Genomic DNA, 27977 nt, shown 5'->3' with positions numbered 1-27977 from the left:
GCCATGCAGTCTTCAAAATGGTTGGGGACTACACTTTGGACTTTAGAGATACAGCATGAAAACAGCCCTTCGGTCCACCTAATCTGCATCGACTAGCGATCACCCTGCTGCACACCAGCACCATTCTACACACCAAGGACAATTCTGCAATGTACAGAGGGCCAAGTAACCTACAAACCAGGAGTGTGGGAGGAAACGGGAGCACCCGGAGAAAACCCACACGGGTCACAAGGAGAAGGTATAAACTCTGTACAGACAGCACCTGCAGTCAGGATCGAACCCGGGACCCTGGTGCTGTAAGGCAGCAACTCTCCCGCTATGCCACCGTGCCGTGTTGGGAGAGGAGAGCTCATGGGCCCACATGAATATAGGTGCACTGGAGCTCACTTCTCTAGGTTGTAACTTCATAATCACTTCATTAAACCCCAGTGTTTGCCAATCTTTGTTGCCAACGTTTTTTTCTAACAGGATAATGGTTGACATTCACAAAATCAAGGAAATGTATAAATCAGCAGGCCATTCGGCCCATTGCCAGCCACTTGTGGCCATAAGGTCATAAGTGATAGGAGTAGAATGAGGCCATTCGGCTATTGAATTCTCCAGCTCTCAGTATCCTGGCTTGTAAGCAACATGAACTATGCAGCTCAATGCGATAGTCATATGGTCATAAGCTCATAGGGAATAGGAGTATAATTAGGCCATTCGGCCCATCAAGTCCACTCCATCATTCAATAATGGCTAATCTATCTCTCCCTCCTAACCCCATTCTCCTGCCTTCTCCCCATAACTCCTGATACCCAAACTAATCATGAATTTATCTATCTGTGCATCCAAAATATCCATTGACGGCCTCCACAGCCTTCTGTGGCAAAGAATTCCTCAGATTCACCACCCTATTCATGGACGTCATGGCATGAAATTGTGAATTCCACTTTTTCCCTGATTCCCATTTTCCAGTCCTCCTCAGGGTCCAAAACTCAATCAACCTCATTCCTTATCTCTCAGTGATTGGGTTTCAAGGTAGAGAATGTCTTGTACAACGCCCTGGGTAAAACAACACTCTCTCGCCTTTTGGCATCTCTTGTTCACACCTTAATACTCCCTAAAGTTTAGTTTCGTTTAGTTTATTGTCAGGTGTACCGAGGTACAGTGAAGAGCTTTTTTTTCCAATTTATTTATTTATTTATTGATTTTTATTAGAAGTACAGTAAATTACAATAATACACATCAGATATATCTTATTACATTTGTGAAGAGCTTTGGGCGAATGCTATCCAGTCAGTGGAAAGACAATGCATAAGGTCATAGGGAATAGGAATAGAATTAACCCCATTCGGCCCATCAACTCTGTTCCGTCATTCAATCATGGCTGATCTATCTCTCCATCCTAACCCCATTCTCCTGCTTTCTCCCCATAACCCCTGACACCTGTACTAATCAATAATCTATCTATCTCTGCTTTAAATATATCCACTGACTTGGCCTCCACAGCCGTCTGTGGCAAAGAATTCCACAGATTCACCACATGATGACAATCGAGCCATCCACGGTGTACAGAGAGATACATGATAAAGGGAATAACATAAATAACATTAAGTGGAAGGGGTCTCCAATGAGGTAGATGGTAGCTCAGGACGGGAGCTAGTTATCTCCCCCCCCCCTCCCATCTTTCAAGCCGTGAGCTCCAGACTTTGTCCACTCTTTGAATGAAGGCCCGCCGACTGATTCAATATTTTAAACCAAATCCCTGCCCTCCAGTTACTGGCCTCTCTGTGAAGTAGAACTGCGTTTTTTGCTGAAGCAGAGACAACAGCACAAGATGTGACCTTTACCGAACGCAATGCAATGAAATCAAAATGCCAAGAGCTCTCATAAAGATCGTGGCCCATCCTAATGGTTTGGTTTTTGCAGCAGAGTTTATTTGTTTAGAGATTTCTGTTTGGATAGCTTATATTTCAAGTTAGAAATGACAGAGTATTTAATGGTTCTAAGTGATGCCTCCCATCTCCGGGCAAGAGAGTGGACAGTGTGCGTACACACTGACCCCATAGGAACTCCTTGGGTTTGATGTTTTACCGCTTCATCTCTACTGGGGAATAATGCGATGGGCACCTTGGTTTTAGTTGAACTCAGGACCCAGGCTTTTAGAATTAGAATTAGAATTACCTTTATTGTCATTCAGACCTTACGGTCTGAACGAAATTTCGTGCCTGCAGTCATACATACAATAATACAATAATAAACAACAATATACACAAATTAACATCCACCACAGTGTATCCTCCAAGCACCTCCTCACTGTGGTGGAGGCAAAAATCTTAGGGCTGAAGTCTCTTCCCTCCTCTTCTCCCTCTGCGGTGAGGCGATTCCCCACCGGGCGATGGTACAGACAGTCCCGCACTGATTGGGGGCTTTTTAATTATGAATGTTTTGGTTTATGATGTTATCTTTGATGAGTGAGAGAGAGAATGAAAGAAAGAGAGAATGAGTGAGTGAGAGAGACAAGACAGAGAGACAGACAGACAGACAGACAGACAGACAGACAGACAGACAGACAGACAGACAGACAGACAGATAGACAGACAGATAGATAGATAGATAGATAGATAGAGACAGAGAGAGAGAGATAGAGAGACAGAGAGAGACAGAGAGAGAGACAGAGAGAGAGACAGAGACAGAGAGAGACAGAGACAGCATGGAAACAGGCCCTTCGGCCCATGGGTAAATGCTGACCATCGATCACCTGTTCACACTAGTTCATAAGTGACAGCACTAGAATTAGGCCATTCGGCCCATCAAATCTACTCTGCCATTCAATCATGGCTGATCTATCTCTCCCTGCTAACCCCATTCTCCTGTCTTCTACCCATAACCCCTGACACCTGTACAAATCAAGGATCTATCTATTTCTGCCTTAAAAATATCCATTGCCATGGCCTCCACAGCCGTCTGTGGCAAATAATTCAACAGATTCGCCACCCTTTGAGTAAAGAAATTCTTCCTCATCTCCTTCCTAAAGGTACATCCTTTAACTCTGAGGCTGTGACCTCTGGTCCTAGACTCTCCCACTAGTGGAAGCATCCTCTCTCCACATCCGGTTCTACATGTTCCCACTTTCACATCCACTCCCTATACATTTGGGGGCAAAACTGAGGGCAGTTAACCTACAAGCCCACACATCTTTGGGATGACTGGGGCATAGGAACAGTTCACCACCTCTCTCCCCTCCATCATTCCGAAGAAGGATCCCAATGTCCATTTCCTTCTGCAGATGCATCCTGACCTGCTGAGTTGCTCCAGCTGTTTTTCTTTGAACCCCAGAAGGGGGTTAGGTCAGTAGGCTGGAGCCTGGCATGGGAGTCAGGCGGCTATGGTTTCAAATCCTATTCAAAGTCTCAATAGACAATAGACAATAGACAATAGGTGCAGGAGTGGGCCATTTGGCCCTTCGAGCCAGCACCGTTATTCAATGTGATCATGGCTGATCATCCCCAATCAGTACCCCATTCCTGCCTTCTCCCCATATCCCCTGACTCTGCTATTTTTAAGAGCCCTATCTAGCTCTCTCTTGAAAGCATCCAGAGAACCGGCCTCCACCGCCCTCTGAGGCAGAGAATTCCACAGACTCACCACTCTCTGTGAGAAAAAGTTTCCTTGTCTCCGTTCTAAATGGCTTACTCCTTATTCTTAAACTGTGGCCCCTGGTTCTGGACTCCCCCAACATCGGGAACAAATCAGGTCTCGAGCACAAAAACTCCAGGCTCACCCCATTGCTGGTGAGGCGAAAATACAGAAACGTGATCGCCCACTGCCCTGAAATGCTCTTTGCTGCACAACCTGATATTAGTTTAGAATTTTTAGTTCTTATTTCAGATTTCTGATAAAGCCACTGTTTCACAGCGCCAGTGATCCAGGTTCGATCCTGGCTGCGGGTGCTGTCTGTACGGATTTTGTACGTTCTCCCCGTGACCGCGTGGGTTTTCCCCGGGTGCCCCGGTTTCCTCCCGCACTCTGTATCTCTAAACTAATCTAACCTACACAGAGTGAAAGAAGCAGTTCCTGAGTCCGGTAGTGCGCGATTTCAAGATTCTGTACCTTCTACCCGACAAAACAAGTGGGAATCTTATCCCCCTTGGAATGGCACGGAATTCTTGCAGGGGCTGAGGCGGGTGTGACTCCTTGTCATAATGTCATAAATTATAGGGGCAGAATTAGGCCATTCGGCCCATCAGGTCTACTCCGCCATTCAATCATGGATGATCTATCTCTCCCTCCTAACCCCATTCTCCTGCCTTCTCCCCATAACCCCTGACACCCGCACTGATCAAGATTCTATCCATCTCTGCCCTAAAAATATCCACTGGCTTGGCCTCCACAGCCGTCTGTGGCAATGAGTTCCGCAGATTCACCACCATCTGGCTAAAGAAATTCCTCCTCATCTCCTTGTGTTGTGGCCGGGGCTGTGGATGGCTGGTGTTTAACGACTGCAGCGCTTGTATCTCTGCGGAGACACAGCGTGCTTTGCGCTGCCGGAGCAGGCAGCACTGTGGAGAGAGTGCGTCACACAGCAGCCTTCCCCATGGAGGGGGCAGACTGAGCCAGACACCGCAGGGTGCCAGAGTCACGGCAGGGAGTGCGTCAGCTTCACCGGTCCATCACGCCCGGGCACAAAGGGAACCTCCTCACCGAGGCACAAACTGACCGCTGGAGACTAATTATAGCAGATGAATTATACAAGGTGCTTGTTAGTGCAATGATGTCAGGCTGAGGACTGTGATAGTAGCAACACCCTCCAGCACATGTTAGGCACATTGAAAGGATGCCATCACTTGTCTCACACCTCCTTGCTGTGACTTGCAGGTACCTTGGTAGGTGTCGAAAACACATCCCAGGTTACCAGCGTTTAAGAAGGAACTTCAGATGCTGGAAAATCGAAGGTACACAAAAATGCTGGAGAAACTCAGCGGGTGCAGCAGCATCTAAGCCTATTTCCTTCGCTCCATAGATGCTGCTGCACCCGCTGAGTTTCTCCAGCATTTTTGTGTACCCCAGGTTACCAGTGTTGCACTTGTACAAGGGAATTAGCCACAGCCTGCGCACAATCGCTTCCAGCGCTCAGCTACATCTCTAAAGTGATGAACCCATGCTGGCTACATGGAGACACAGACACAGCATGGAAACAGGCCCTTCAGCCCACCGAGTCCGTGCCAACCAGCGATCCCCGCACACTAACGCTGTCCTACACACACAGTGGACAATTTACAATATTACCAAAGCCAGTTAATCTGCGAGCCCGCATGTCTATGGAGTGTGGGAGGAAACCGGGAGCAGCCGGAGAAAAACCATGTGCAGGTCACGGGGAGAACATGCAAACTCCGTACAGACAGCACCTGTAGACAGGATGGAATCCGGGATCCCTATCTATGTTCCACTCATGCTGAGGTACAGCCCAGATACGGGAGACTAGAAGAGAATTCATTAATTTTACTCCATGGTTACCCCACCCCTGCCTAACACGCCCCCAAACCTCTGTAACCTGGCAATTCATTTTTCTGAAACATAGACACAAAAAGCTGGAGTATCTCAGCGGGTCAGGCAGCATCTCTGGAGAAAAGGAGTAGGTGATGTTTCGGGTCTCTGCTTGGTACTGAGAGCTTCCCACATCCGTAGCTGTCTCCTTTCATTTCAATGGGATCTCCCGCAACCAGGAACAGTGACGTCTCCAAGCTGGCTAACGAGCCTAGGCCAGTTTAGGTTAAAGATACAAAGTGCTGGAGTAACTCAGTGGGGAAAGCAGCATCACTGGAGAACATTGGTACTTGATGTTTCGAGTGGAGACCCTTCCTCAGACTGAACATAGTGGGCTGGGGGGTGGAGGGTGGGGGGGGGGATAGGAGGGAGCGAAAGCTGGAAGGGAGGTGGGAAGCGGGACAAATTCTGGCAAGTGACAGGTGGATTCAGGGTAGACGCCAAAATGGTGGAGTAATTCAGCGGGTCAGGCAAAGTCTCCGGAGAAAAGGAACAGGTGATGTTTCGGGTCAAGTCTTTCGGGTCAAAGTCTGAAGAAGGGTCTCAACCCGTCACCCACCTTCTCTCCAGAGATGCTGCCTGACCCGCTGAGTTAATCCAGCATTTGGCGTCCGTCTTCGGTGTAAACCAGCATCTGCAGTTCCTTCCTCCACATGTGAGAGGGATTTAAGGGGTGAGCTAATTGGTGAGTTTAGAAGAGTTTAGGAGAGTTTGAAAAAATGTCATGTTGAAGACCTCCTTCAACTATGTTGAAGACGAGCTACGACTAACTTCAGGAAAATTGGCCCCCGAATAGTGGAGAGCGAAAACGACCTCCTTCGATCTCCTTCGACCTCCCGTCGACTATGATGAAGACTATCTATGACTACCTTCGACTACCCTTGTTTACCTATGACTAACATGCCGACCGACTACGACCTGCTATGACTAAACCTACGAGTAAAATAAGAATCCATTTTTTCCACGGCGACCTTTTTTTACTCGCGGGCATTTTTCAACATATTGATAAATATGCCGCGACCCAGCTGAGGCCTCGAGTACGCGGAAACCACTCTCGAGCATGAAGAAGAGTTACAAAAACCTGCTACGACCTCGAGTGTGAGTCGAGGGCAAACTCGCCAGAACTGGCGGTTTGGGTCTCCCAAGTGGGACAGCCCCTTTAGAATGGCAGGCGGGTGGACAAAGGCCAGAGAGGAGAAGACAAAAAGTGTGAGACGCGGAGATAAGAGGAGAAAGTGACGTGAAATGTGAAGCTGGAGGAAGGAACACCGACCGATGGACGGTGGGGGTGGGAAGGGGGGATGGGAGAAGGAAAAAAAAGTTTTTACTTCATTACTGAAACACTTTGGACTGTTAAACAAACTCTGGGGCCTGATTAAGTTATGATCTTGTAATAAGGTAAACAGACCACTTTGTTTTGATTTCTCAGAGGCAAGAGTGCTTCACGGGATGTGCGCTTCAGATTATCCACCCCCTCACGTCAGGGACAATTAATGATGTTCCCTCTCCATCCTTCGATATGTGACGGAGGAGGTAGCTGGTCTCAGTGGTATATCCACAGTCACAGGTGGGGCCAGAGCAGGCAAAGACTGCAACGCTCCTGTGCTGAGCGACAGACAAAACCAGCTACCGTGATTTTAAACATTCTACTCCCACCATCAGTAATCTTTTTTCATTTAATGTCAATAGACAATAGACAATAGGTGCAGGAGAAGGCCATTCGGCCCTTCGAGCCAGCACCGCCATTCAATGTGATCATGGCTGATCATCGCCAATCAGTACCCCGTTCCTGCCTTCTCCCCATATCCCCCGTATCCGCTATTTTTAAGAGCCCTATCTAGCTCTCTCTTGAAAGCATCCAGAGAACCTGCCTCCACCACCCTCTGAGGCAGAGAATTCCACAGACTTACCAGTCTCTGTGAGAAAAGGTGTTTCCTCGTCTCCGTTCTAAATGGCTTACTCCTTATTCTTAAACTGTGGCCCCTTGTTCTGGACCTCCCCAACATCGGGAACATGTTTCCTGCCTCTAGCGTGTCCAAGCCCTTAACAATCTTATATGCCTCAATGAGATCCCCTCTCATCCTTCTAAACTCCAGTGTGTACAAGCCCAGCTGCTCCATTCTCTCAGCATATGACAGTCCCGCCATCCTGGGAATTAACCTTGTAAACCTACGCTGCAGACCATTCCTGACCATGTCAGACAAGTCAGACCATTTCATTTTACCTGAAGACGAATTCAACTCTGGGAGGGGATTTGAACATGTCCTTGGATAGCTCAGCCAGTCCGTCCAATCCCCACATCAAGTAATACGGCCAATACCTCACCACTGGGCACACGGTGGCACAGAGGGTAGAGCTGCCGCCGCACAGCGCCAGAGACCCGGCTTCCATCCTGACCTCCAGTGCTGTCTATGTGGAGTTTGCACCTTCTCTTCGTGGCTACACGGGTTTCCTCCGGGTGTTCCGGTTTCCTCCTGCATCCCAAAGACGTGCGGGTTTGTGGGTTAATTGACCCTCTGTGTAATCACCCCTAGTGTGTAGGGAGTGGATGAGAAAGTGGGATAATGTGGAGCTAGTGTGAACGGGTGATCGATGGTCGGCGTGGACTCGATGGGCCAAAGGGCCTGTTTCCATGTTGGACCTCGAAAGTTAAATGAAGATATTGCCTTTCAATTTCCATCCAAAGTGCTGGAGTAACAGCGGGTCAGGCAGTGCCTCTGCGGAACATGGATAGGTGACGTTTCAGGTAGGGACCCTTCTTCAGACTGACTATAATAGGGCGGAGGGAGAACGCTGGAGAGGTGTAGGCGGGACAAAGCCTGGCGAGTGATAGGTGTATACAGGCGAGGGAGGGGGGAGGCTTGATGGGCAGGTGGCCAAAGGCCAGAGATGGAAAGACATAAGGTAGTGAGATGCGGAGGGAAGGTGAGAAGAGGCGTGAAATGCTGCTGAGTCTTTCCTCTCTCTACTGCTGCCACGTCCGACCTGATGTGTGGCGACCAGAACAGTGCACGGCAGACCAACCAGTGACTATGGTGTGAGAGTGGTCCTTCATGAAGTTGGCCACTCTCCTGGAGTCAATGGTAGGGTGGTGGTGGGAGTTGGTTTGAATGACCCCTGACCTTGAGTGACCCGGACTTGGATGCTCAAGAGTTCATAAGCTCAAAGTTCATAGTTTCTAGCTCCAGCTGCCAGTCTCCAGGCTTATAAGCAGCAGCAGCAGCAGCTATGCAGCTCAATGGGACATTCAGTAATGTCATGGCTGATGTGGTGACATTCACTTCCTTGCCTGATTCCCATATCCCAGTCTTCCTTCCGGATCCAAAACTCCAATCAAACTCATGTGCATAGGTTGTAGGAGCAGCATTAGGCCATTCGGCCCATCAAGTCTACTCTGCCATTCAATCATGGCTGATCTATCTATCCTTCCCAACCCTATTCTCCTGCCTTCTCCCCTCAACCCCTGACACCCGTACTAATCAAGAATCTCAATCTCCGCCTTAAAAAGATCCATTGACGGCCTCCACAGCCGTCTGTGGCAATGAATTCCGCAGATTCACCACCCTCTGACTAAAGAAATTCCTCCTCATCTCCTTCCTAATGGGTACATCCTTTAATTCTGAGGCTATGAACTCTCCCGTTAGTGGAAACATCCTCTCCACCTCCACTCTGTCCAAGCCTTTCATTATTCTGTACATTTCAACGAGGTCCCACCTCACCCTTCTAAACTCCAGTGAGTACAGGCCCAGTGCCGTCAAACGCTCATCATCGATTAACCCAAGCGTTGCTGGGTGGTGCTTGGAGTTTTCACATCCTCTTGTGACTGCACAAGTGTTGCTCCGCAACTTCCAATTGCCTCCAATGCCCTGTGAATTGGCTGTTGTAAGCTGCCCCTTATGCAGGTGGCCGTTGAGGGGTATGTGGGAGAGAGTAGGTTGCAGAGAAATAAAACATAAAGTGCTGGAGTAACTCAGCAGGTCGGGCAGCATCTCTGGAGAACATGGATAGGTGACGTTTTGGATCGGGACCCTTCTTCAGACTGATCGTTTGAAGTTTGATGTCTGACTCTTGTCAAGCTTGAAAGGGTTCGTAGAATATTTACCAAGATGTTTTTTTAGATTAGATAGATTAGATTAGATTAGATTAGATTTTATTTGTTGTCATTTGAACCCAGAAGTTCAAACGGAATTTAGTTTCTGCAGTCACACACACAAGAAAAAGAACCAAGACACAACACAATTTACACAAACATCCATCACAGTGAATCTCCTCCTCACTGTGATGGAAGGCAAAGTCTTATCTCTCCCCTGCATTCCCCATTCTCCTCCCGATGTCAAAGTCAAAGCCCCCGGCGGGCGATGGTAAATAAGTCCCGCGGCCATTAAAGACGCACCGGGCGATGCAAGGCCACGCTCCGGGTCTTGATGTTGGAGCCCCCGGTGGGCACTAGCAAAGATACTAGAGGAGCTCCTCTAGTATCTTTGGGTGCTAGCAAGTCCCATGGCAATTTGAAGCCGCGCCGGGCGATGTAAGGCCCCGCTCCAGGTCATCCTCAACCCTGCAACTCGGGCGGTTGAAGTCGCGTTTGTGGAAGCTCCGAAAAACCAACCCGCGGGCTCCCGGTGTCACCGTCTACCGGGCCGGCTGCCAGGCCAACAGAGTGTGAGCTATAGGGAGAGGTTGAGGAGGCTGGGACTTTATTCCTTGGAGCGCAGGGGCGATCTTATAGAGGTGTGACGTTGTCGCAGCGGCCTCTGCAGTCTGTCTGTGTATTTTTTTTTTTTTTGTCCTGTTGAGGGTTTAGTTTGTAGCGGGTTTTTAAATATGTATATGTGGGGGGTGGGGGGTGGGTGGGGGAAACTTTTAAATCTCTTCCCTGCACGGAGACCCGACCTTTTCCCTGTCGGGTCTCCGTTGCCGTTGGGGCCTAGCGCTGTGGAGCGGCCTCCAACCGGAACGACCTGGAGGCTCAAGTCAAGGAGCCTGTGAAGCTGTGGAGCTGTGGAGCTGCGGACCTACCTCCATGGAGCTAGCCAGCTTCGGAGCGTGGAGAGGTGCGGTGGCGCGCTGCTGCGACCCGACTCCGGTGGATGGTGACACCGGGAGCGCGCGGGTCCCCGGTGGGAGACTGCTTTGCGGGCACCCTGCAATGGCGACTTCTCCGGCCCGAATTGCGGGGTTGAGAGTGACCTGGAGCGGGGCCTTACAACGCCCGGCGCGGCTTTGATTTGCTGCGGACTTGCCAGCACCCGCCGGAGGCTCCAACACCAAGTCCCGGGGCAGGGCCTTACATCGCCCCGCGTGGCTTTGAGTTGCCGCGGACTTGCTAGCGCCCGCCGGGGGCTTTGACCTCGACTTCGGGAGAGGAATGGAGAGCAGAGGAGAGACAAGACTTTGCCTTCCATCACAGTGAGGAGGAGACTCACTGTGATGGATGTTTGTGTAAATTTATGTTGGTGTGTGTCTTGGTTCTTTTCTTGTATGGTTGCAGAAACCAAATTTCGTTTGAACCTCATGTGAGGTTCAAATGACAAATAAAAGGTATTGTATTGTATTGTGCAAAATCATGAGAGGAATAGATTGGGTAAAGGCATAGAGTCTCTTGCCCGGAAGAGGCGAATTGAGAACCAGCGGACATAGCTGTAAGGTGAAGGGGGAAATATTTAACAGGAATCTGAGGGGTAACTTTTGTTACATGAAGGATGGTGGGTGTATCAAGCAAGCTGCCAGAGGAGATAGTTGAGGCTGGGACTATAGCAAGAAATATTTACACAGGTACATGTATAGGACATGTTTGGAGGAATATGGGCCAAAGGTAGGCAGGTGGGACTAGTGTAGACATATCGGTTGGTGTGGGCAAGTTGGGCTGATGGAGCTGTTTCCACACTGTATCACTCTATGACTTGATTAGAATGTGAGGGGGGAGGGAGAAGGGGTCAGGGGGGGGAGAAATCTAGAAGTATGGGGATTGGTGGGAACAAACCACTCCACGAGACTTCACCCCACGAGAGAATATGTGAATCAGAGACTTCAGAACGGAAGCCCAACAGATAGAAACATGAAACAAACTGCCAAACCACTTCTGTGAGAAGCACAAAGCTCAAACTATCTTCAGTAATATTTTGAAAGGGATGCTACTTTAGCTCAAAATGCACATGACAGATAGCAATTGTTGCCAATTTATTGTCTAATCAAATAATCATTGTGTCACAGTGCAATTATCTCATCATCCGCTAGCAGCTACAGCTACACAACACCACTGTCAACGTTGCCTGGGAACTCATCCCTGTTCCGCTCCACTACATGTGACATCCACAGGCATCACGCACAGCCCAGACCATCATGCAAACCGAATGAATGAATGAATGAATGAATGAATGGATACTTTATACTTTCCAGGTGTGGCAGAGATTCACCTGCACCTCCTCCAGCTGCTCTAGATGTCAGCTGCTCTACATCGGTGAGACCAAGCGGAGGCTTGGCAATCGCTTCGCCCAACACCTCCGCTCGGTTCGCAATAACCAACTTGATCTCCCGGAGGCTCAGCACTTCAACTCCCCCGCCCATTCCGAATCCGACCTTTCTGTCCTGGGCCTCCTCCATAGCCAGAGTGAGGCCCACCGTAAATTGGAGGAGCAGCACCTCATATTTTGCTTGGGTAGTTTACACCCCTGCGGCATGAACAATGACTTCTCTAATTTCAGGTAGACCTTGCTTTCTCTCTCTTTCCCCTCCCCTTCCCAGCTCTCCCACAGCCCACTGTCTCCGCCTCTTCCTTTCTTCTTCCCGCCCCTCCCCCCCCCACCCTCACATCAGTCTGAAGAAGTCTTGACCCGAAACGTCGCCTATTTCCTTCGCTGCACAGATGCTGTCTCACCCGCTGAGTTTCTCCAGCATTTTTGTCTACCTTCGATTTTCCAGCATCTGCAGTTCCTTCTTAAACGTTATACTTTATTGTCACATGTGTTAAGTCGCAGTGATAATCTTTGTTTTGCATACCCATGGTATGCAAAGAGTTGCCATGTAAAGGGCACTGACAATTTCACAAACTATCCCACGCTGGGTCTACCTTTGTTCCACATCCCTTCCATTGACTCCATCTACACTCCAAGCTGCCTCAGCAAGGCCAGCAGCCTAATCAAGGCCCAGTCTCCCCTCGAACACTCCCTCTTCTCCCCTCTCCCCTCAAGAAAGAAGTACACAAGTATGAAAACACATACCTTCAGATTCGTTTTTTAGTGTTTAGTTTTAGAGATACAGCGCCGAAACAGGCCCTTCAGCCCACCGGGCCCGTGCTGACCTGCGATCCCCGCACACTAACACCATCCTACACCTGCTAGGGACAATTTTTACATTTACCAAGCCAATTAACCTACAAACCTGTACAAACCTTTGGAGTGTGGGAGGAAACCGAAGGTCTCGGAGAAAACCCATGCAGGTCACGGGGAGAATGTACAAATTCCATACAGACAGCACCCGTAGTCAGGGTCGAACCCGGGTCTCCGGCGCTGCATTCGCTGTAAGGCAGCAACTCTGCCGCTGCGCCACCGTGACCACAGCTTTAGTTTAGTTTAGTTTAGTTTCATTTTGTTTCTAGTTTTGTTTATTGTCACGTGTACTGAGGTACAGTGAAAGATTATCTGAAAAGTACAGATTCAGGGACAGTTTCTCCCCAGCTGTTATCAGGCAACTGAACCATCCTCTCACCAACTAGAGAACAGTCCTGACTTCCCATCTACCTCATTGGAGACCCTCCTATCGCTAATCGGACTTTACTGAACTTTATCCTTTGCTGGACATTATTCCCTTTATCCTGCACCTGTACACAGTGGACAGATTGATTGTAATCATGTGCCGTCTTTCCGCTGACTGGATAGCACTCAACAAAAAGCTTTTCGCTGTACCTCGGTACACGTGACAATAAACTAAATGAAACTATTATTTGCTTTTTCCTAAGGTGTTTGTGCTACTGATCTAGGATGAATATTCAGACATTCAGGAGCGGCACGGTGGCACAGCGGTAGAGTTGCTGCCTTACAACACCAGAGATCCAGGTTCAATCCTGACTCCGGGTGCTGTCTGAACGGAGTTTGTGCATTCCCACCGTGACCTGCGTGGGTTTTCTCTGGGTGCTCCAGATTCCTCCCACACCCCAAAGAAGTACAGGTTTGTAGGTCTGAAGAAGGGGTTTGGGCCGAAACGTTGCCTATTTCCTTCGCTCATTAGATGCTGCTGCACCCACTGAGTTTCTCCAGCAGTTTTGTCTACCTCAGGTTTGTAGGTTAATTGTCATGGTACAATTGTAAATTGTCCCTTGTGTGTGTGTTGGTGTTAGTGTGTGGGGATCGTGAGTTAGCAAGGTCTCGGTGGGCCGAAGGGCCTACCTCCATGCTGCATCTCTATACTAACCTAAACTTTGCAACCATGTAAAGCATACACCTGCTACAAGAGCATATCAAGAGTGTCAGAGGCTCTAGTGCCCATGGGCCATAATATTTAAATCAATATGCATAATTTCTAACATGTTGAAGAGGTCTCCTCAGTGCCCCAGTGGAAGTATCTTTCATTCAATGATCCCACCAAATGGAGGGAGAATCCGAGCAGGATTTATCCCAGCTTGATAATACAAGTGCTCTGCTCATCACCACAAGAAATTGCAGAAATCAGTCTGAAGATAGGTCCCAACCTAAAACGTTATCTCTCCATGTTCTCCACAGATGCAGCCTCACCCAATGAGTTACTCCAGCACTTTGGGTCTTTTTTTTTTAGAAATTGCAGAGACTTGTGAATGCAGCCCAGTCCATCGCAGAAACCAGCCGTCCCATCCCAACGGCTCCATTTGCTCATCAAGCTGCTCAGGGAAAGCTGCCCACACATTCAAGGAGCACTTACACCCTGGCCACTCCATCTTCTCCCCTCCCATGGCAGGCAGTAGATCCAGAGATGCTGCCTGACCCGCTGAGTTACTCCAGCACTTGGTGTGTTTTTTTTCTTCTGTAAACCAGCATCTGCAGTTCCTTGGGAATAATTGACGGTGACCTCTGTAAGTCTGAGTTGCTCCACGGTAGTGCAGCCCAGTTTCCAGCTCAAAGCAGGTCCCAATAACCCTCACCCCTGTACACTGATCTATAGTAGTCATCGATAACTTAACAACTCCATTTGAAAACACTCCATCTTGTTCTCAAATCCCTATCTGGCCTTGTCCCTCTCTTCCTCTGCAATCTCTGACTTTGGGTGCTGTCTTTGTGGAGCTTGCATGTGCTCCCAGTGACTGCGTGGGTGTCCTGTGGATGCTCCGGTTTCATTGACCATAGAACAAACACAGGAAGGTGAGACCAGTGTAGATGGGGCATATTGATCGACGTGGGCAAGTTGGGGCATTAGGCCTGTTTCCATGCTGTATGACTCTATGGAAAGGAATGGTCGATATTTACTTTATTGTCACGTGTACCGAGGTGCAGTGAAAAGTTTTTGTTGCGTGCCAACCAGTCACCGGACAGACAATACATGATTTCAATTGAGCCATTTACAGTGTATAGGTACATGATAAGGGAATAACGTTTAGTGCAAGGTAAAGCCAGTAAAGTCCGATCAAGGATAGACCAAGGATCATCAAAGAGCTAGATAGTAGTTCAGCGCTGCTCTCTGGTTGTGGAAGGATGGTTCAGTTGCCTGACAACAGCTGGGAAATAGCTGTCCCTGAATCTGGAGGTTTGCGTTTTCACACTTTTGTACCTTTTGGCCGATGGGAGAAGGGAGAAGAGGGAGTGGCCAGGCTGCGACTGGTCCTTGATGATGCTGCTGGCCTTGTCGAGGCAGCGTGAGGTGTAAATTGAGTCGATGGAAGGGAGGTTGGTTTGTGTGATGGTCTGGGCTGCGTCCACAATTTGCTGCAATTTCTTGCGGTCCTGGATGGAGCTGTTCCCAAACCAAGCTGTGATGCATCACGATAAAATGCTTGTGACGTTTCATAGAGGCATTCTCTGTTTCAAGCCTGCAACATCAATGTCCTTTTAACGCTACTCCTCCAAAGCACCTCGGGACATTCTGAGTGCATTGGAGATGACTCAAAAGTAGAAGTTTGTTGAAACTAAAATTTTGACAGGTTGGAGTTTTCCTGGCACGGCCCTTTGTTTTAAAAGCCTGCCTGGTATTTGTCGGTTTAATAGCTTATTCCAGCTGCTTTGTGTGTGGTTTTACTGAGGCTGAAATCAGGATTCAAGTCAAGTCAAGTTGTATTCGTTGCTTGCACATAAAGTGCAGTGAAATGAATTCATCAGCAGACAAAGGCAGCAGCTTATGTTGGGGAAAGTGTGTGCTGTGGTTTTCGTTTAGAGATATAGCATGGAAACAGACCCTCAGGCCCACCGTGTCCACACCATTCACTCTAGATCTATGCAGAAACCAGGAACTGCAGATGCTAGTTCACACAGAAGGACACAAAGTGCTGGAGTAACTCAGCATCTCTGGAGAACATGGATCTCATGAACCATCACAGTGTATGCGGGCTGGAGAACATGGAATAAGGAACGTTCATCATCAGTGAAAAAGGGTCCACACCCGAAACGTCACCTATCCATGCTCTCCAGAGCTTCTGCCTCCCCACTCAGTTACTTCAACATTGTGCCCTTTCACACTATGCTATCCCACTTCCTCATCCACTCATAAGGTCGTAAGTGAAAGGAGCTGAGTTAGGCCATTCGGCCCATCATGTCTATTCTGCCATTCAATCACGGCTGATCTATCTTTCCCTCTCGACACCATTCTCCTGCCTTCTCCCCATATCTCCCGACACCTTCACTCCCAACACACTGGGGGGCAATTTACAGAAGGCAATTCACCTACAAACCCACATGGGAGGAAACTGGAGCACCTGGAGGAAACCCACATGGTCACAGAGAGAGCGTGCAAACTCTACACTGACAGCACTCGAGATCAGGATCGAACCCGGGTCTCTGGCGCTGTGAGGCAGCAGCTCTATCAGCTGAGCCGCCATTTTGTTCCCCCTCTTCCATTCTTAAGGCAAACAATTGTTTTAAAGGCAATGTCCCACACTGCTGAGAACTAATCTTCCAGAGGGAAACAAATTTCTATAATGCGATCACAGCGTGAATGCACAACAATTCTGCATTGAAAATTAGTTACTGAAGCTTGCTTAGGCTGGAGGTAAAAATCTGTAGGGGAATGATAAATATGTTTTTATGTAAGTGTGAAGAAAATGAATAAAAACAATTACAGATTGCTAGTGGCGATCCTTCCAGCCAGGATCTAACTGCACATATGTTTAAAGAGAGGGTAAGAACAGATGGAAGATGGAATATGTTCACATCCTGCAGTTTGGTATAACTCACAGGAGTTCTGAAATAAAACGCTGTCACGACTACCACAGTGTATCACTAGGGTATGAGTTGTGCCAAACTCAGTTTGGTTTATTGTCACGTGTACTGAGGTACAGTGAAAAGCTTTTGTTGCGCGCTATCCAGTCAGCGGAAAGACAGTATATGATTACAATCGAACATTTTACTGCGTAAAAGATACATGATAAGGGAATGACGTTTAGTGCAAGGTAAAGCCAGCAAAGTCCGATCAAGGATAGTCCAAGGGTCACCAAGGAGGTAGCTAGTTCAACCTTCAACCTATGCATAGACTACAAAGTGCTGGAGTAACTCAGTGGGTCAGGCAGCATCCCTGGAGGCCATAGACAACCAACCCTTCTTCACACTGGCTGAATATCTGGAATGCTGTCTATTCTGCTGAGTTTTTTCCAGCATTTTCCAGCACTAGGGCGAGACTGTGACACAGCAGTAGAGGTGCTGCTTTACACCACCAGAGACCTGGGTTCGATCCTGACCACAGGTGCTGTCTGCATGGGGTTTGCACGCTCTCCCCGTGGCCTGCTAGGGTTTTCTCCGAGATCTCTGGTTTCCTCCTGTACTCCAAAAGGCGTACAGGTTTGTAGGTTAATTGGCTTTCGTATAATTGTAAATTGTTCCCAGTGTCATAGAGTGATACAGTGTGGAAACAGGCCCATCAGCCCAACTTGCCCACACTGGCCAAAATGCCCCAGATACACTAGTCCCACCTGCCTGCACTTGGTCCATATCCCCCCAAACCTGCCTAATCCATGTACCTGTCTAACTGTTTTTTAATGTTGGGATAGACCCTGCCTCAACTACCTCCTCTGGAAGCTTGTTCCATACACCCACCACCCTCTGTGTGAAAAGGTTGCCCCTCAGATTAATATTAAATATTTTCCCCTTCACCTTGAACCTATGTCCTCTGGCCCTCGATTCCCCTACTCCGGGCAAACGGGTGCCAAAGACTCTGTGCATCTACCTCTATACCTTTCATTATTCTGTACATTTCAATGAGGTCAACCATCTAAACTCCAGCGAGTACAGGCCCAATTCTGTACTGTAGAAATGTCTCGACCCGAAACATCTCCCATTCCTTCTATCCAGAGATGCTGCCTGTTCCACTGTTATTGCAGCATTTTGAGTCTATCTTCGGTGTAAACCAGCATCTGCAGTTCCTTCCTACACATATTAGGACCCAGATCTGTGGGATTCAACCCATACAGTTAACGAATTGAGCAGGACAATGGAAACCATAAGGAGCAACCCAGCGGGTTAGGCAGTGTAAGTTCATGCGGTATGGCAGCAGAATCTCACGTTCTCCACAGATGCTGCCTGACCCACTGAGTTACTCCAGCAACACCTGCAGTTACGTGTTTCGAAACGATACGATACGATAGAACGTTATTTATCCCAGGGGGGAAATTGATCTGCCTAGAGTCATAGAAACACAAAATGCACAAAAAACAAAATACATGAAATTAAAGTAACGAGTGGAAAGGATGGGTGATGTGCAAAGATTGGGGAGGGGGAGTCAGTATCAGTCTACCCCAGGACAGAAGGGGGAGGAGTTGTACAGTTTGATAGCCACAGGGAAGAAGGATCTCCTGTGGCGTTCTGTGCTGCATCTTGGTGGAACCAGTCTGTTGCAGAATGTGCTCCTCAGGTTGACCAGTGTGTCATGGAGGGGGTGAGCTGTATTGTCCAGGATGCTCCGCAGTTTGAGGAGCATCCTCCCCTCCAAGACCAACCTCCCATGAAGCCAACTCCAACTCCGCCCCCAGGATGGAGCCAAACTTCATGATGAGTTTGTTGATCGTGTTGGTGTCCGTGGACTTCGCCCTGCTGCCCCAGCACACGGCAGCGAAGAAGATGGCGCTGGCTACCACCGATTGGTAGAACATCTGCAGCATCTCACTGCAGACATTGAAGGAACGGAGCCTTCTCATAAAAGTACAGCCGGCTCTGTCCCTTCTTGTACAGGGCCTCAGTGTTCCTGGACCAGTCTAGTTTACTGTCCAGGTACAAAGGTGTTTGTACTCCCTGGTAAACTGCACAACCACAACATTGATGGAGACAGTGGCGTTCCTCTACTCCTAAAGTCCACCACTAACTCCTGGTGATTCAGCCCACACCACTCACCAAAGTCGTTGATTACACCTCTATATTCAGCTTCTCTCCCCTCACTGATGTAGCCCACAATTCTGTTCCAATGGAAGCCATAACATCGTTTTAGTTTAGTTTTACGGCACGGTGGTGCAGCGGTAGAGTTGCTGCCTTAGAGTGCCCGAAACCAGGGTTTGTTCCAGACTACGGGTGCTGTCTCTACAAAATTTGTACGTTCTCCCCGTGACCTGCGTAGGTTCTCTTCGAGATCTTCGGTTTCCTCCCACACTCCAAAGACGTACAGGTTTGTAAATTAATTGTCTTGGTATAATTGTAATAATAATGTAAAATTGTCCCGTGTGTGTGTGTGTGTAGGGTGGTGTTAATGTGCGGGGATCGCTGGTCGGTGCGGACCCGAAGGGCCGAAGGGCCTGTTTCCGCGCTGTATCTCAAAAACTAACCTAAACTTGGCTCCTCACCTTTTCCTAGGAAGTATTTGAAGTACCATCTGGTGTGGTATTCCGGGTTCTCCAGATGCACGTCAGTCCGGTGCCAGGTTCCCGGAGTGCAGTCGCTATTCTGGGAAAACAGGAACATTCGTTAATGGGTATCACTTCATGGTTATGTCTTTCCTTTAACTGTGAACATCAAGAGACGGTTAAAGCAAGATGGCATGCCTATATAAACGTGAAGCCAATCCCAACCCAAAGTTAGCATCCAAATGGAAGAGGTCATTCCTCGAGCAGTAGCTCTAATCAATAACCAAAAGTCTGTAGCCTCCTTGCGAGTGGAGCACCATGGCAAATTCCTTGTATGTGCACATACTTGGCCAATAAATTTATTCATTCATTCATTCGAAAGGCAAATGGGACATCGGCCTTTAGGTATAGGTTTCAAGGTCAGTTTATTGTCACGTGTAGACTATAGACAATAGACAATAGACAATAGGTGCAGGAGTAGGCCATTCGGCCCTTCGAGCCAGCACCGCCAGTCAATGTGATCATGGCTGATCATCCCCAATCAATACCCCGTTCCTGCCTTCTCCCCATATCCCCTGACTGCTATTTTTAAGAGCCCTATCTAGTTCTCTCTTGAAAGCATCCAGAGAACATGCCTCCACCGCCCTCTGCGGCAGAGAATTCCACAGACTCACAACTCTCTGTGAGAAAAAGTGTTTCCTCGTCTCCGTTCTAAATGGCTTACTCCTTATTCTTAAACTGTGGCCCCTGGTTCTGGACTCCCCAACATCGGGAACATGTTTCCTGCCTCTAATGTGTCCAAGCCCTTAATAAGGTTTCAATACGATTCCCTCTCATCTTTCTAAACTCCAGAGTGTACAAGCCCAGCTGCTCCATTCTCTCAGCATATGACAGTCCCGCTATCCCGGGAATTAACCTTGTAAACCTTGTGTTCCAATTAAGCTACAGTGAAACTTGGATTACCATAGAGCCATACGAAAAACAAAAGCAACAAGACACACAACTACATGAAACTTAACATAAACATCCACCACAGCGGGATTCCCCACATTCCTCACTGTGATGGAAGGCAATAAAGTCCAATCTTCTTCCTCTTTATTGCAAAGTTGGAATTCCAAAGTCACGGAAACACGGAAAGTTGGAATTCCAGTGTCACGGAATACCGCTCAGAAACAGGCCCAACAGCCCAACATTCAAGACAACCCATCTACAGTAGTCCATAATCTTTGGTCCCACCTGCCCGCGTTTGGCCCATATTCCTCTTAGCCTTTCCTGTTCATTTAAGTGCTGTTACAGTACCTGCCTCAGCTACCTCCTCTGGCAGCTTGTTCCATTTACCCACCCCCCTCTCTCTAAAATAGGTTGCCCCATTTGGTTCCAGCTAAATCTTTCCCTTCTCACCTTAAACCTGGCTCTTAATTCCCCCACCCTGGGTAAATGACTCATGTTTTGCTTGGGTAGCTTACAACCCAGGAGTATAAATGGTGGTTTCTCTCATTTCAAGTAACTGCTGCATTCCCTTCCCCCCGCCCCTCTCTCCACACTCGTCCACCCTAGACATCCTACCACTGTTCGCATCCTTGTATCCCTCTTGTTACCGCATCTTCCCCAGCCACCAATGGGCCGTTATGGGCTCTACCCTCCGTGAGGTCACACGTCTTAGGAGTGTCGGAGGAAACCGGAGCACCCAGAGAAAACCCACGCAGGTCACAGAGGGAACATGTAAACTCTGTTTACCCTACTCCCATCCGGGAGGCGCTACTGGTCTCACCGTTGCCGGACCAGCAGGTTCAGGAACAGCTTCCACCCCCCCGGACACTCCTTCCCCCAGAAAAATTGCACTACTGCTACTATATGTACATATATATATATTACTGTCCCATTATTCTATGTTTGCTCTTCTGGGTGAGATGCTAACTGCATTTCGTTGTCTCTGTACTGTACACTGCACAATGACAATAAAGATTGAATCTGACAGCACCCGTAGTCAGGATCGAACCCGGGTCGCCGTGAGGCAGCAACTCTGCCGCTGTGCCACCATTTAAGATGGCGTTCAGGAGGAATTTATTTTCATAGACAACGGTGGGCCCATGGATAGGCTCAACGCTAGTGAGATCAGTCACCAAATGAGCGCAGGACTAAATCAGACAATTATTTTGGATACGGGGCAATCAAGGTTTATGGGGATCTAACGGGAGTATGGGGCTGAAGCTAAGATCACATTAGCCAGTGATGTGGGTCCCTTGCAAAATAAACTGGATGAAAACACCGTTCCTATCCTAAAGGACATGGGAGAAACAAGTGAAGTTGTGTCATTTGAAGCCAGTGTTATTTTAATTAACTGCAGCAGTGTGTTTTGAGGGTAACATTATTAATCCAAACCTCTGCATTACGAACATGTCCTCACCTAGGTGTGATGGTGTTAGACAGCACGGAAACAGGCCCTTCGGTCCAATGCATAGAAGGTAGTTGTTAGTGCGATGAGATTAGATTGAGGACTGCGATATTAGCAACACCCCCCACACATGTTACACGTTACACACATTCATAGACTCATGGAGTCATACGGCAGGGAAACAGGCCCAACTTGCCCACACTGGCCAACATGAGCCAACAACACTAGTCCCACCTGCCCACGTTTGGCCCTTATCACTCCAAACCTGTCCTATCTATGTACCTATCTAAGGTAGACAAAATTGCTGGAGAAACTCAGCGGGTGCGACAGCATCTATGGAGCGAAGGAAATAGGCAACGTTTCGGCACGAAACGTTGCCTATTTCCTTCGCTCCATAGATGCTGCCGCACCCGCTGAGTTTCTCCAGCAATTTTGTCTACCTTCGACTTTCCAGCATCTGCAGTTCCTTCTTGAACATGTACCTATCTAATTTTCTTAAATGTTGCAATAATCCCAGCCTCAACTGCCTCCTCTGGCAGCTTGTTCCATACACCCACCACCCTTTGTGTGAAAAAATGACCCCTCAGATTACTATTAAATCTTTTCCTTTTCACCTAAGGGTTGCCGTCACTTGTCTCACACCTCCTTACAGTGACTTGAGGATACCTTGTAGGCATAATACATCCTGGGTTACCAGTGTTACACATGTACAAGTGAATTAGCCACAGCCTCTGTCTACATCATCACTTCCAGTGTTCAGAATATAGACAGCGTCCATTGTAAGGATATATCACCAGCAACCAAAGAGAGATTTCTCCCCCGCTAACTCCCACCCACTGCCTCACGCAACCTCTCTCTCCCAGTAGTCATAATCATAGATTCACGCGGCACGGAAACAGGCCCTTCGGCCCAACTTGTCCATGTTGACCAAGATGCCCCATCGAAGCTAGTCCCACCTGCCCGAGTTTTCCCAGTGACCACGTGGGTTTTCTCCAGGTGCTCTGGTTTCCTCCCACACTCCCAAAGATGAACAGGCTTGTAGGACAATTGGCTTCTGTAAAAATTGTAAATTGGCCCAAGAGTGTGGGATAGTGTTAGTGCAAAGGCCAACAACAAAGGACATTTATTGTCACATACACCACATCTGGTGGAGTGAAACTTGAGTTGCCATTTGCAGCACACCAATAAAAGTTAGACACCACATTAAAAAAGAATTGAACATAAAACATAAAAACATCCCCCCACAATGGTTCTCACTGTGAGGGAAGGCAACAGAGTCCTCTTTGTTCACCCCTTGGTTGGGGCCTATTGAGGCCTCTGCAGTCGCCACAACGGCGGCCCGATGTTCAGGCCGGATGATGGGGCTTCGGCGTCGGGAGAACCCTCTTCAGCGGCTTGGAGCATCTGCAACGGCCGCTTGCTGGCAGACACCGCGGCTCCCGAAGTCCACAGTTCGGAGCTCCGATACAGGATGATCGCTGGTCGGCACGGACTCGGTGAGCTGGAGGGCCCGTTTCCACACTGTAAAGTCTAAAGTAAAGCCAAAAGCTGACAGTCTGAAGAAGGGTCTCGACCCGAAACGTCACCCATTCCTTCTCTCCAGAGCTGCTGCATGTCCTGGTTCTGGTTGATTACTGCGCAAACACCTCATCAGCGGTTATCTCGCGCTGGGTTACTCCAGCATTCTGTGTCTATCTTGAAGTGATAGATGCAAATTGGACATAAGGGAACACTTGGGGGATATTTTCACAGCTAAGTTAATTTGAATGGTTGGAACTGTTTTCTCTGTGTGTGCATTTTGTTGTCATTTCACATTAATAGAGAATTAATAATTGCAATCTTTTGAACATCATTCATATTTTTAAACAGATCCCAAGTGAACCTCAAATGTCAGGTCATTCAGACACATTCAATAATACTGACAGAAAACACCATCGGAAAATGTTGACATCAGATGGCATCTGTAGGATGAAAAACACGGTTCATGTAGAACAGAGAACAGTACAGCACAGGAATAGGCCCTTTGGCCCACAATGTCCATGCCTAACACAATGCGTTAGACCACGTTAATCTCCTCTGTCTACACATAATCCATATGCCTCTAATCCTGTGGGCATCCCCATGTGCTTATTCCATAGTTTATTAAACTCCACTATTGGATCTGCCTCCATCATCACCTTTGACAGTGTGTTCCCAGTACCCGCCATCTACATGTAACAAAACCTGCTCCGCACCTCTCCTTTGAACCACTTGGAGTTTGGGGTTGGTGATAATTGTGTCAGTTTAGTTTAGTTTAGAGATAGAGTGTGAAAACAGGCCCTTCGGCCCACCGGCTCCGCACCGACCAGCGATCCCCGCGCACTAACACTATCCTACACACACTAGGTACAATTTTATACCAAGCCAATTTAACCTACAAACCTGCACGTCTTTGGAGTGTGGGAGAAAGCCGAAGATCTGGGAGAAAACCCTCGCCGGTCACGGGGAGAACGTACAAACTCCGTACAGACAGCACCCGTAGTCAGGATCGAACCCGGGTCCCTGGCGCTGTGAGGCAGCAACTCTACCGCTGCGCCACCATGCTGCCCTGCTGGTGCACAACTTAAATGGCAGATGGGCCTTGAGGTGGGGCTTCACCGGCTGTTAGAGCCGTCGTGTGAGAGTGGCCGGGTGTCCCTGCACTGAGACAGTGTCGATGTGGCTCTGGATCAGTCAGACTACTGGGATCCAGTCACCCAGCAGTGGCCTGAGCCTGGACCATGCTGGTAGAGTTGCTGCCTTACAGCGCCAGAGACCCGGGTTCCATCCCGGCTACAGGTGCTGTCTGTGCGGAGTTTGTACGTTCTCCCCGTGACTGTGTGGGTTTTCTGCGGGTGCTTAGATTTCCTCCCACACTCATAATTGGCTACGGGAAAATTGTCTCTAATGTGTAGGATAGTGCTGGTGTAAGGGGTGATCGCTGGTCGGCACGGACTCGATGGGCCAAAGGGCCTGTATCCGTGCTGTATGTCTAAAGTCTAATGAGTGACTGCTTGGTTGACGGACAAGTGACCCTGGTGCAGAGGTAGAAGGCCATTAGGGTATCGTGCAGGGCTCCTTTAGAGGTTGGTGTGCATGGACCTGTGGTGGGTACTGGGATCAGACCAAGCTGCCCTTCTGAAGGCCACGTGGTTACTCTGGAACGAGACACAAACTTCTGGAGTAACTCAGCGGGTCATGCAGCATCTCTGGAGAACATGGATAGGTGACGTTTCGATTGCATACATGTCACATCTCATGTCCATTCTAGATTGCTGCAAAGACCTTTACATCCAATGACACTCTTTGGAGTGTAGCCACAATGTAATTAGTGTAGTGGACTTTAGAGATACAGCGCGGAAACAGAGCCTTCGGCCCACCGAGTCCGCGCCGAACAGTGATCTCCGCACATTAACACCATCCTACACACACTAGGGACAATTTACAATTTTACCAAGACAATTAACCTACAAACCTGTGCATCTTTGGAGTGTGGGAGGAAACCGGAGCACCCGGAGAAAACCCACCGACTTGTGTGGACTTGTGCTCCATCTCATGGCTGCACCATGTGAGACAGATGTGATCAGCTACTTGGGTTCCAGCAGCACTGCTTCTCCAACCATGCCTTTGTGTGGCTGCACAGACTGGCGTAGTTTAGTTTAGAGATACGGCATGGGAACTGGCCCTTCGGCCCACCGAGCCCGCGCCGAACATCGATCACCCGTTCACTCTAGTTCTATGGCATCACGCTTTCTCGTCTTCTGAGGGCAATTTACAGAGGGCCAATTAACTCACAAACCCGCACGTCTTTGGGAACACCCAGAGGAAAGCCTCGCGGTCACAGGGAGAACGTGCAAACTCCGCATAGACAGCACCTGTGGTCGGGATTGAACCCGGGTCCCTGGCGCCATGAGGCAGCAACTCTACTATTACACGGACCAAATGACCAAATAAAAGCATTTGCTTTAAAGTGCTTAAAAGCTCAGTAGGACTGTCAACGTAGGCTTTCTAAACAATACAATCTGTGCATTTACATAGCACAATACGTCCTTTATGGTGGCACGGTGGCGCTGCGGTAGAGTTGCTGCCTTACAGTTCCAGAGACCCGGGTTCCATCCTGACTACGGGTGCTGTCTGTACGGAGTTTGTACGTTCTCCCCGTGACCTGCGTGGGTCTTCTCCGGGTGCTCCAGTTTCCTCCCACATCCCAAAAAACGTGCGGGTTTGCAGGTTAATTGGCTTCTGTAAATTGCTCTTAGTGTGTGGGGAGTGGATGAGAAAGTGGGATAACATAGAACTACTGTGAAGGGGTGATAGATGGTCGGCCTGGACTCGCTGAAGCGCCCATTTCCAAGCTGTGTCATTAAACTAAACTAAACTACAGATACATATCATGGCACAACATAGCTCAGTGTTTAAGAAGGAACTGCAGATGCTGGAAAATCGAAGGTACACAAAAATGCTGGAGAAACTCAGCGGGTACAGCAGCATCTATGGAGCGAAGGAAATAGGCAACGTTTCGGGCCGAAACCCTTCCGGAAGGAAATACCCAACGTTTCGGGCCGAAACCCTTCCGGAAGGAAATACCCAACGTTTCGGGCCGAAACCTTTCCGGGTTTCGGCTCGAAACGTTGCCTATTTCCTTCGCTCCATAGATGCTGCTGCACCCGCTGAGTTTCTCCAGCATTTTTGTGTACGCACAACACAAGCTCAATGCTTTCAAAAGGTAAAACAGTTTTTTGTAAGGCTGCATAAAATGACAGCCAGAGTGGAGATGATTGGGGTCCTTTGTCAATTAAATCTGCCGTCTGCCCTGTTCGAAGTGGCGGAGGTGAATTGAATGCACACAATGTATCTGTGATGACCTTCCACTAACTACCGTACTCTGGTGCCATTTCCCTGCTTTCACCAGCAGCAGTTTCTGTCGTATGCATCCTCCACATGGAACATCGAACAGCACAGGAACAGGCCCTTCGGCCCACAACGTCTGTGCCAAACATGATGTCAAGATCAACTCTTACCTGCCTGCACACAATGCATATCCCTCCATTCCTTGCATATCCATGTGCCTATCCAAAATTCTCTTAAATGTCACTATCATATCTGCCTCCACCACCCACCACCGCCAGCAGCACGTTCCAGGCACAGAAACCTGACCCTCTCATCTCCTTTGAACTTTTCCCCTCTCACTTTAAAACTAAGCCTCCTACTCACAGACGAGCACAGACACACCACAAACAAATATGGACATATACACACACCTTGTGCATGTTCACCGTGGGAGAAAGGTTGTGACTGTTTACCCTGTCTCTGCCTCTCATAAATGTATACACTTCTATCTGTTCTCCCCCCATCAAGTCTGGCATTCCAAGTCTATCAGACCAAGTCTGTGCAACCTCTCCCTGTAGCTGCTGCCCCCATAGTCCAGGCATCGTTCTGGTAAGCCTCCTCTGCACACTTTCCACAGCCTCCACATCCTTCCTGTAATGGACCATCTTTCCATGTCGGCGCAGTGTAAAAATCTGCTGAGGCCGATCTAGAAAAGGTGGCTTCCAAGTAGAGCTGCTGCCTCACAGCTACAGAGACCCGTGTTCAATCCTGGCGTCGGGTGTTGTCTGAGTGGAGTTTGCACGTTCTCCCTGTGACCGCGTGGGTTTCCTCCCGCATCCCAAAGATGTGCATGTCTGTAGGTTAGTTTGCTTCTGTAAATTGCCCCGAATATGTAGGGAGTGGATGAGAAAGTGGTATAGCATAGAATTCGTGTGGACTGAGGATCGATGGTTGGCGTGGACTGGGTGGGCCGAAGGGCCTGTTTACATGCTGTATCCCTAAAGAGCCTGTCCCACTTTCCCGAGTTATTCACAAATTCTCCTGAGTTATTCACGAATTCTCCCGAGTTTCTAAACTCGCAGAATATTCGTAACGAGTCCATAGGAGTCCGTGGATATATTGTAGTGGCACGTTATACCAGCCGTAGGTACTGGAGGCTATTTTTTTACTCGTGGACATTTTTCATCATGCTGAAAAAATGTTCCGACTTACCAGATGCCCCAAGTACCTACGTCTGGCATAACGAGCCGCGATGATACATCCACA

At 48.6% G+C, this 27977-nt stretch overlaps 1 protein-coding gene across 1 annotated transcript in view; it reads right to left on the bottom strand.

The window, feature by feature from the left end:
• Positions 1-27977, bottom strand: part of garnl3 (GTPase activating Rap/RanGAP domain like 3) — a 266990-nt gene that overhangs the window by 118171 nt on the left and 120842 nt on the right. Inside the window, exon 4 of the mRNA XM_055659725.1 lies at positions 19469-19568. Coding sequence (XP_055515700.1) covers positions 19469-19568 — 100 coding nt within the window. The remainder of the gene's footprint in view (positions 1-19468; positions 19569-27977) is intronic.

Source organism: Leucoraja erinacea, chromosome 31, assembly GCF_028641065.1.
Source record: "Leucoraja erinacea ecotype New England chromosome 31, Leri_hhj_1, whole genome shotgun sequence".
In the NCBI taxonomy this organism is placed as follows: domain Eukaryota; kingdom Metazoa; phylum Chordata; class Chondrichthyes; order Rajiformes; family Rajidae; genus Leucoraja; species Leucoraja erinaceus.
Note: the sequence above shows the minus strand (reverse complement) of the source record. Positions and strands in the feature narration are given on the sequence as shown.